We start from the raw sequence: 11,378 nt of genomic DNA, 5'->3' as shown, positions 1-11,378 counted from the left end.
TTTTTTTTTTTTTTTTATCTACATAGAAAAATACAGAGATTACGAATCTGGGAAATATATATACATATTTTTTCTTAAAGGAACATTCAATGCCCCTTCTTCCACCTTTCTCACCCATCACCTACCAGCTTTCAAAAACTCAAATCTCCCAATCTTTTACTTTTGTCTGATGTTTCCTACATGCGTAGAATTCTACTGAAATAGTAGACTTAAAAAAGACCAGACTACCACCAGAAAACCCGACATGCTAGAAACAACAGGTAAATGACATTATAGGCACAGGAGTGGCTGTGTGGTAAGTAGCTTTCTTACCAACCGCATGGTTCCGGGTTCATTCCCACTGCGTGGCATCTTGGGCAAGTGTCTTCTACTATAGTCTCAGGCCGACCAAAGCCTTGTGAGTGAATTTGGTAGGCAGAAACTGAAAGAAGCCCATCGTATATAAGTGTATATATACATATGTATGTGTGTGTATACGTTTGTGTGTCTGTGTTTGTCCCCCCAACATTACTTAACAACTGATGCTGGTGAGTTTACATCCCTGTAACCTAGCGGTTTGGCAAATGAGACCAATAGAATAAGTACTAGGCTTCGAAAGAAGAAGTCCCGGGGTCGATTTGCTCGACTAAAGGTTGTACTCCAACATGGCCACAGTCAAATGACTGAAACAAGTAAAAGAGTATATGATACATTGACAATATATATATTAGGCTTAGCTGTGTGGTAAGAAGCCTGCTTCCCAACCATATGGTCTTGGGTGGCACTTTGGACAGGTGTCTTCTACTATAGCCTTGGGCTGACCAAAGCCTTGTGAGTGGATTTGGCAGACAGAAACTGAAAGAAGACCGTTGTACATATATATATATATATATATATATATATGTATGTATATGTTTGTGTGTTTTTGTTTGTCTCTCCACCATTGCTCGACAACCAATGTTGGTGTATTTATGTCCCTGGAACTTAGCTGTTTGGCAAAAGAGACTGATAGAATAAGTACTATGCTTACAAAGAATAAGTTCTGAGGTCGATTTGTTCGACTAAAGACTGCAGTCAAATGACTGAAATAAGTAAAAGAATATATACATATATATATACACACATACATATATGTGTTAATTAAATATTTTTCAGGAGATGTCTGGAAAGAACGAAGTCTAGAAAAAAGTGTGCTGAAAGTATTTGAAACTTTCTATAAAAATTATTTTGATGGTGCCATGAACCCATTAATAGTAAGTATTCTTGTACAAGTAGTATAATGTAACTGTTTTGCAAATTTCTTTACAGAAAACAGCCTTTCAAAGTACATTTTCTGCAATAAGTAGAGGAAATGGTTTATTAATTTCATGTATCAATATAGTCAGTTAAGAGCTGAAGTCAATGAAACAGCAAGAATGGCTTTGCACTAGATTAAAAGAAATATTTTCTTGTATTGTGTTTTTATTCTTCATAAAAAAAAACCTTTTAAAAGTGTCCTTGTTAATACTTCAGTCTTTATATGTGTTTTCTTTCTGTCTTAAATGTTATTTCAACTATTTATTAAATAGCAGTTGTATGACCTTTTTTCTTTCTTTTTTTGGTTGGTGGGGATTGATTTGTTTTGTAGTTTTAGCCCTTTTCTTCCAATGATAGCTTGAGTTTGATAGTTTTTGTAGACGCAATAGTTTTCTATTTCTAGAGCCCTTTCTAACTGCAGAACCACAAAGTAATCAAGAAGAATCAGAGAGGCCTAGTTATGCACATTACAAAGTGGCACAATACAGTAGCAGCAGTAAGACTTCAACTGATTTCCATGTGTCAAATAGTTCAACTTGACACCTATTGTAACTCGTTCAGTTATTATACATCACAACAAAATTTTAGATTACTTCATACCTGTATGTAAATATAAGAATTTAATTATCTGTGGTATCTTTTAATTAGTTCTTATATAGATATGCATAAGGTAGAGTCTCACATATGTAATATAGTAAGTTGAAATACTTCAATTAACTGAAATTATGTGTTCTATTAGAGGACAAAAATCCCCACTAAGAGTGTTTCAAATCTAAATATACCTACTAAAGAAGATAATGACAATAATATCACCTAAATGATTTTTTTAAAAATAAAAATGATACAAATAGGAATGGAAAATGACTTGCAAACCAACAGGGAAAGAACAGGCATGTTTCAGTCTTATTAGATCTCCTCAATGAAGTGCAGTTTACGCACTTGACACAAGACTTACAAGTAATCAGTATATATAGAAATAATGACAGCGAGCTGGCAGAATTGTTAGCATGAATGAATTAATGAATGAATGAATGAATGAAGAGAAAATGTAATGTCACTCATTATGAGTATCAATAATAAGTTTGAGGAGAAAATACCTCAAGGAAGTGTTCCAATTTCTTAACACATACAGCTAGGTCTCACGTGAGTTTATTTTTGCTACGAATTTTGTCAAACACAGTACTCTTAAACATGTTTCAACGTAATAAAAATGCTATTCTTTAATTTACAGAGAGAGTTGTTGAAAGAGAAAAACATAAGTGTCTCTGGTGCTGACAACTACATTAAGAAAGTAATTGGTTTGTTGTGGGAACAGCAATATACCAATAAGTCTATTAGCCTCCCACCTCCAGCATTCAAAATATGGCAGACAGTATTGAGTGCATTCAGTAACTTAACAAGGGATGGAAAATTTGTAATGTAAGTTAATTGTTTTAGAAATTCCTCCATTTTTATTTATGCATTTAAACTATTAAAAACTGGTACATCCATGACAGTGTGGTGAAGAAGGTTGCTTGCCAACATGTGATTTTGAGTTCAGTCCCAATGCATGGCAATTTGGGCAGGTGTCTTCTACTATAGCCTTGTGTGTGGATTTGGTAGGCGGAAACTGAAAGGAGCCCATCATATATAAATGTGTGTGTGTGCATGCATGCATGCGTGTGTGCGTGCGTGTGTGTGTCAACTATTGTTTAGATATCGTGTGACGGTTGTAAATGAGTGTCATCATCATCATCATCATCTTCATATGAGCAGCATTGTTTGTATCCAGTCTTCTGCGAAAAATATATCTAACCATGTGGGAAATGTGACCTTGCTTGAAAGCTGGTAAAGATTAGCAACAGGATCACCACCCAGTTGTAGAAAATCTGTCTTGACGAATTTCGCATGTTGGCCAATTAAAGTAACACAAGACATCATAGCTAGAAATGTGAGTTTTACATCCTGTGTGACAAAACTCTTGACCAAAATGTAAACAACTACATTGTTAACCTGAAAGAAAACCAAGTTTAAATGCAGTTCTCGTATAACATAGTTTATGAGATAAGTTTATGGTTTCATGTTTTATTCCAGTATACTGTCACAGTATTTTATTTACTTATACAGAATAATATATTTTCCTCTACAAAACCACTTATAATCTTTCAGTACATGTGGTGAAATATACTGAAATTTTTTTTCCCCCACACAAAATGTATTTGTAAAGTAGCAGTGTGTCTTATGTGACTGTCTATTTTATATGCCGACAGATATGTTAATCTATAAAGTCCATAGTAAACATCTTGTTTTACTGAAATAAACTGCTTGTTCTAAGCATGTTGCTGCAAAGACATCAGTTTGTGGCACAAAAAATTCTAAAACAAAAAACAAATAGAAAGTTCTTTTTATTAATTGAAAATTACTCTATATCAGATGTACATTCTTTTCTGAACACTATTTTTCAGCTCAAATGGAAATAGCAGTATTCTTCAAAAGCATCTCATGGACATGATGGCTAAAGTACAAAGTAAGGCTTCTGTAATCCTACTTTTTATTCCACTTCTTTCAATGTCTTTATAATCGTTTTTTTTACTTTCTAAAGTTTAACTACCTAAAATGCAAGGGAATTACTCAAAGAGATTTTGAAGATTGTTAGCTTTATCAAATAATCTAATGAAATCAACAACTGGTGTTAACCATTTCCTTAACCTTTTCCTCATAGAAATACAAATAAAAAAATAAATTTTACATATAATAGATAGATAGATAGATGGATACTTCATACATACATGCATGTGCATGAAATCATGCATGCTTACATATTTGCTTACATATGTTTTATATATATATATATATATATTCATTCACTTCATAACTATATAGTCATATATTCATGAAAACAGCACATACATATAACAATGCACAATATATGATATATAGATGCTTGCAGATATTCAAATGTTTGTATGTATGGCATATATATATATATATATATATATATATATATATATATATATATATATATAGCATGTATGTATGTATGTATAAAGAGAAAGCGGGAAAAAGAGAGAGAGATCTAGAATCATAGATATGAAGATATATATATATATATATACACCGTTTATACGTGTGTAAATGTCGACTTTTTTAGACCATTTTTTATGGTCAAATTTATGGGGTCAACTATTACATGGATACTACTTTTGAGGGGCTGAAATTCAAGCTAGAATCCAAAGTACCATATCAGCAGCAGAAGCCTAACTGATCTCTAAGTGAATAAAAACAAAGACATACTGAATTACAGTAATATTACCAATTCTTTGATTCAAAACACACGTCCTGGTAAATAACAAAACCCATAAACAAGGCCAAATAACTCTCGTGTGCAGTTTCCAGTAAATGTCCATAATCTGGATCAAGGATTCCCAAAGTGTGTTCTGCAAAACTCCAGGGTTTCCTGAAAGTCATCAGGGGTTCCACATTTTTAAAAATAATGTTGAAGGATTCCGCAGTAAAAAAAAGTTTGGGAACCACTGATCTAGCAATTAACTAAATGTTTTTAGGCTTACTGAAGTTATGCCTCCATACAAATTCATGCAGTGATTTTTGCTGTTGTTTGCTGAGAGTGCTGTCTGTGAAACATGTTTCTCACCATGTAAGCAGACGAACATATGACGCATGTGTTTATTGTATTTGGAGATGAGGAAAATATAAAGGCTACATGGGAACCGCTGATCTAGCAATTAATTGAATGTTTTTAGGATTACCAAAGTCATGCTACTGTATAAATCCAGACAGTGGCATTTGCCAGTGCTCACCAATAGTGCTGTCTGTGAAACATGTTTCTCACCATCTAAACAAGTGTATGATGCATATGTTGATTGTGCTTGAAGATGTATGCAGGCTTGCAGCATATCTTGTGCATACATTTTAGTAATGATGATGTAGTATCCATCAACAGATGTGTAGTGCTTGCTATTAAATGGTGTTTTACTATAAGCACCAAGCATTCCATTATAAGCACCAAGTATTCTACCTATAGGACAAGCTATGGAAAGGTAGCCACACAATTTTGTAACAGTGTTATTTCTATGTACAGGATAATACGGTACCTTGACCCAAAAATGTTGTCCTGCTGTTCATGAAATACTAGGGTCGACTTTTATATGGGGTCTATGGAAAATTCCCAATTTTTTGGCCAAAATTAGGGGGTCAACTTTTACATAAGATCAACTATTACTCAAGTATGTATGTATGTATGTGTTTTGTGTGTATAGAGAGTGTTTGGGCTGAATTTGACAGTTTGCATAAAAGGAAAAAGAAAAACACAATATCCTGCCCAAAAATAGAAGTATTTTTAGAAAATCAAAAAAATATCTGTTATGGCTACGAGATAACAGTTAGTTCAAAGTAGCCACCCTCAGCCTCCACTACAGCCTCAAGAAGGCTCTAGAACCTGGCACATGCATTCCTCACTGTGTTCCTGGGAAGATCGTCAAATTTCTCCTTGATCTTAGCCACTAGTTTGGGTTTGGTGTTGTAGGAAAGCAGTTGGTGTCTTTGTCAACCATGCCCACACATAGTAATGCATAGGATTACTAATTCAAGAGAAGTAGGAGGCCAGAAATTAGGTCTGGAGAAGTTGCAAAAATTCTACAACAACCACTTCTGACTCTTTCTGGAGGTATGGCGAGGAGTCGAATCTTGCTGCTACACATATGACCTTCCTGCTGCAATCTTCTCCAGTCTGGGTTTAACTATAGTTTCCAGCAGCCCTGTTCAAAGATGTGGGTGGGGTGCATGCCATCACCCTTACTGGAGACATACCCAAAGACCATCACTGTTTAGGGGAACTTGGTTTTCCTGATGTCCGTGTCCCATCTTACAGCTTTTACAGTGTTCACAGAGCAATGAGCAACATTCATGATATTAGCGTTTTGATCCCCTGGTAAAATCATTATGATATATTATTCCAATATTCAGATGATTTCCAGCCCTCCATGTTGGCTAACTTTTTCTTAACTACAACTTTAATCATTATGCTTTCCAATGCTGTTGACTGTTCACCAATATATCAAGCTGCTCCTGGAGATAAAGGTGACAAAATAATCATCAATTTAATTCAAACACCCTGTATGTATGTATGCATGTATGCATGTATGCATGTATGCATGTATGCATGTATGTATGTATGTTTTTGATACATAGTTTCAACATTTGGTCAGTTTTCTAGCTTCATAAGCATAACCTTACTAACATCATAATTTTTTTTTTCCTTTTTGTTTTTTTACAGACCAATTTCAATACACAGACATGAGAAACTTCACAATGCTTTTGTCTAAAGCATATAACATCAGTGATACAACAGTGGCATTATTATTAAATAATACAGATGTAGTGAGTATTTCTTCATCTTTTTCATGAATAATTTAAGCCATGTTATTTTACAAAAATGAATAATTTTCATATAGTCATAATTAGAGGCTACTTAACAGACAGTAAATGTTTCTAGATTTTAACTCAATACAATATAGTTAGCATCAAGTTGATTAGTCTAGTCATATTCACAGTTAAATCACAGTTATTAATTTGTGGAGTTTAGTTAATGTATTTTAAAGAACATACTGTCTTCTGAATACTAATGCTAGATATTTAATACAAAAGGAATTCACAATTAAAAACTTTAGTCTTCTACCAAAATCACACTTGTATACTGTTTAACCTTTAGCATTCAGGTTACTCTGTCAAATTTAGTGCTTTGTTTTGAATTAATCATGCATTATCCTGCAACTTTGAAACCCCAATAATGTGACTGTTTACTTTGGGTATGACATTATAGGATAGATGAGAGGGACTGGATTTGGCCAGTTTGAATATAAAACAAATAGAAATTTTTGGCTGGATGTTGCCAATTTAAATGCTAAAGAGTTAATTACAAGGAAATGTAATTTTTTTTTTTGTTTTTGCATTTTTACATTTCATAATCAAACTTTAATATTTAATACCCAAGTTATTTAAATATCCTTGAACCCATATCAACGATACAAAATAAAATATTTTCTCAAATTATGAAAAATGTACCTCTGGTGGTTGTGAGGTGGTTAATGTGTTTTAACAGACAAAACATCAGACCTACGAACATATTATGTAATTCTTCATCATGCATGGTATTGCTGATATTTTGAGTTATTCCAGGGTGGCAAGCTGACAAAATTGGTAGCATGTTAGGCAAAATGCTCATCAGCATTTCACCTGTTTTTATGTTCTGAATTCAAATTCTGTCTAAGTTGACTTTGCCTTTCATCCTTTCGGGCTCAGTAAAATAAGTACTAGTTGAGCACTGGGGTCAATGTAATCAACTTACCCCATCCCCCGAAATTGCTGGCATTGTGCCAAAAATTTAAATCAGTATTTTGCGTAATTCTTTGGTCTTCACCTGAATTAAAAATATTATTATCATTAGGTATCAACAAAAAATGATCTTTAGGGAAATATAATCTTTGATAACTGTAAATTACTAAACATTCTTTGGTTATAAATTATTATCATTTTCCTAATACAGTAAGATCAGATCATTGCTTCTTCTTTTTTTTCTATTTGAATACTCCATTAGCCATCTTAGCTAGAAAAAAGGAAATATGATAGAATAGGTGCTTACTATCTTCTTCAAGAAGGATTATAGAAGAATTTGAACCAATAGCTAGAAACTAATGAAATCATTTATGCATTACCTCTGGGGTTAAAACACTGAATTATACAGCTCTTAGAGCATATTTAAATTTTCTTGTAATTATCTATGAAGAATTAAGGATTTAGAATGCAGTATAATGTTGGCAATGTAATATGGCCCATTTATCTATCAGCTACTAGGTTATAATATTTTCATGACAATCACTTGGAACTTTTTTAATTACCTAGTGAAAGGAAGTGGGTTGTACTTGTAATATTTGCATGTTTTCTCAATGGTAATGTTGATGTGGTTGATATTTAACTTAAATCAAATATTAGCAACAGACTACTGACCATAAGTCTTCAACTGTTGTATTGTACCTCTGGTCAAAGCACACTACTTACCTTGTTTCAGTTTCACTGATATTATAGCCGAGTGGTTAGTGATGGGAAAGACAAACAGCTATAAAAACATTTGCTCCAACAATGGAAAAATGGATGTAAAACAATTTTCTCAAATATTGGCGTAATGTCCTAGACACAACAAAATTTTCTCACAGCAAGAATTAATTTACTCAAATCAAAATATTTATCTAAAGTTATTTATTCATTCCAACATTACTATATACTTTCCTTGTGTATCTTTTAGCTGTCAAAGATTCTCATGATGGACTCAAAACTTCAGGAACATTGTTACAATGGAACATTTAACAAGTTTTTAACCAAAGAAGCATCAAAATATAATAACATACCAAGTGAAATACTGAGTATTATCAATTCCACATTTTGCAGCAATTTTGACTTTTACTCTGCCCTTGTCAAATTGTATGACTCTCAATATTTGGAAAAAAAGGTAAAATTTCCCAGACAATTTATTTAATTCAGTATATCTTTTCATAAAGCTTCTGATTCATCTGATTTTCATTCATCATTCTTTCTATTTTTAATGTGTACCAAAATTATCTTAGTGTTCTAATGATTTCTTTATAGAAATAGAATAAAAACTGTTTGATATTGGTTTATAATTTTGTTCTCATTTTGCCTTACAGATCAATAGCTTCTTCAATAACCAAAGTGGTGAAGATTTTATGAGGAAAATTATTTTAAATCAAGTAAAAAATTTGCAAGATATAATTCCAAACTTGTTAGGTTTGCGATCTAACATATCTGTCCCTGAAATAATGAACAGTTATATAGTCAGCAATAATAGGTATATTTTCCTCCTTTTCATCATCATTATCATCACCAATTTTGCATCTTTATTTATATATTGACATTGATAAAACAGGTCTATATACAGCAGCTGTCCTGGCATCTTTGTTCTGTTCAAGGAATTTCATAAGGTTCAAACATGGTTTTTATCATACTTTGTTCTTCCTGTTGTTCATGATCATCTGAGATTTTCAAGTAGTTTTAGTGTAACAGCACTAGTAGCAAACATGGCTTTCCAGCATATACCTATACTATAATATCAAAAGATGCTTATTAGTTACTTATAAGTAACTTTTACTAAAAGAAAGTAATTATTAAAGTCTACACTGTCTAAAAAATTCTTTAAAAAATTCCAATTTTAACATATATTCTATCAAAATGTTGTTTTCATACATTGCTTATTATTGAAGATTTCAACTACACAATTCAATCAGAAAACTAATTTTATTTCACCATGATATAATGTTTTTTAAACATCTTACATCTGTATCCCTTTTCTTCTATCTCATTTCTTTGCAACGTGCTCGCTCACTCTCTCTTTCTCTCTCTCTCTCTCTCTCTCTCTCTCTCTCTCTCTCTCTCTCTCTCTCTCTCTCTCTTTCTCTCTCTTTTTCTCTTTCTTTTTTTTCCTTAGTTTACCATTTCTATTCCAGCTAGTCTTTCTCCTTGCTTTTAACTTTTCCTCTCTCACTCTTGTCTATATCGTATTTTTTAATGTCATTCTCTTTTTGCTCTCTCTCTCTTAGTCTCCCACTCTCTCTCAGTCTCCTCATTTCTCTCTCACACGTGCACATACACATACAGACATTACACTTATATCCCTTCCCCTATATGTGTGTACATGTATGTGCATATATGTCTGTCTGTGTGTGTATGTGTGTTTAATAAATGTATGTAAATGTATTTACTCAAATACTATGTTTAGAGGATCATTGATTTACAAACTCATAATTTACAGACAAAATGCTGATAAAGAACATCTATTTTAAATGCATTGTAATATCTTTATTCATTTAAAGCTGATTGAATAATAACTATATATTAACATATATGTATTTTCGTTAAACAGTTTTGGTTACATGCTTATGAAGATGTTCTCAGATATCCTACCAATCACAACAGATAAAATTGATATTGCTGCATTAAACACAACAGGTAAATTTGTTTTCTGATATCTTTCTCTGATTTGTTATGGCTTTCTCTCAAGCAGGTGTTTGCAATAATAAACCTTCTTAACGCATAAACTGCTGAGATTTTGCTGTATGTAACACGAACTGCTGAGCCTATTTTGGGTAAAGATCGACATCGATTTATCACTTGCAAAAAAATACTCAGTGTTTCTTAACACCTTCTGTGATTGGCTACACTGTTTCTGGGGGGAAAGGGTATCATGTGCATACATTATACATCATCAAAATTAGGTCAGATCATGCCCTACTTCCGTGGCCATGCACGTGGCCTGTCACACTGTCGCATTGGCCACTGAGGTGGCCTGTCGCACTGTCGTGTTGGCCACTGAGGTGGCCTATCGCAGTTTATGGGTTAAAGATAATATCCACAGTCCAATGAGCTACATTTTCTTGCTTGAAGAATTTAACTCACAAATGCAAATCAACAATTTCTTTGTTAGTTTCATTATGCAAATATTGCTTCTAGTAGTGAATTATACAAGCATGCAGTACCTACACAAAGATTTGTGGACTTAACTCAATCTTTTATCTTTAACTTGTTTCAGTCATTAGACTGTCGCTATGCTTTGGCACTGCCTTGAAAATGTTTTAGTAAAATGTGTTGGCCCCAGTACTCATTTTTTAAAAGCCTGGTAGTTATTCTATTGGTCTCTTTTGCTGAATCTCTAAATCACAGGGACATAAACACACCAGTACTAGTTGTCAAACAGTGGTGGGAGGGACAGTCACAGACACAAAGACATATTCATATTTATACATATATATATATATATATAACGTGAGAGAGTTAGGGGTTGGGGGTACAACCCACTAAGGGATAGTATCTATCCAGTATACTGCTGGGAGGGTACCCAATTATTGCTACACTAGTGCTATACTAGGCGCAATCAATGGGAGCGGGTAAAAGTGGAGGTTTTACCCAAAATTTGTGTAACAATTAGAAAATGGAGGATAATATGCTGAACCCAACTACTTGCAGACGGTGTATCCCGTTGAATTCATTAATTTAATTCATAGCAAAAGTGACAAAAGAAAGGAAGAAAAGAAAAAGAA

The 11,378-nt window shown here is 33.2% G+C and overlaps 1 protein-coding gene across 1 annotated transcript in view; it reads left to right on the top strand.

The window, feature by feature from the left end:
• Positions 1-11,378, top strand: part of LOC106873159 (uncharacterized) — a 161,723-nt gene that overhangs the window by 59,502 nt on the left and 90,843 nt on the right. Inside the window, exons 39-45 of the mRNA XM_014920386.2 lie at positions 1,135-1,232; positions 2,507-2,694; positions 3,720-3,781; positions 6,548-6,651; positions 8,573-8,776; positions 8,973-9,133; positions 10,205-10,290. Coding sequence (XP_014775872.1) covers positions 1,135-1,232; positions 2,507-2,694; positions 3,720-3,781; positions 6,548-6,651; positions 8,573-8,776; positions 8,973-9,133; positions 10,205-10,290 — 903 coding nt within the window. The remainder of the gene's footprint in view (positions 1-1,134; positions 1,233-2,506; positions 2,695-3,719; positions 3,782-6,547; positions 6,652-8,572; positions 8,777-8,972; positions 9,134-10,204; positions 10,291-11,378) is intronic.

Source organism: Octopus bimaculoides, chromosome 1 (assembly GCF_001194135.2).
Source record: "Octopus bimaculoides isolate UCB-OBI-ISO-001 chromosome 1, ASM119413v2, whole genome shotgun sequence".
NCBI lineage: Eukaryota > Metazoa > Mollusca > Cephalopoda > Octopoda > Octopodidae > Octopus > Octopus bimaculoides.
Note: the sequence above shows the minus strand (reverse complement) of the source record. Positions and strands in the feature narration are given on the sequence as shown.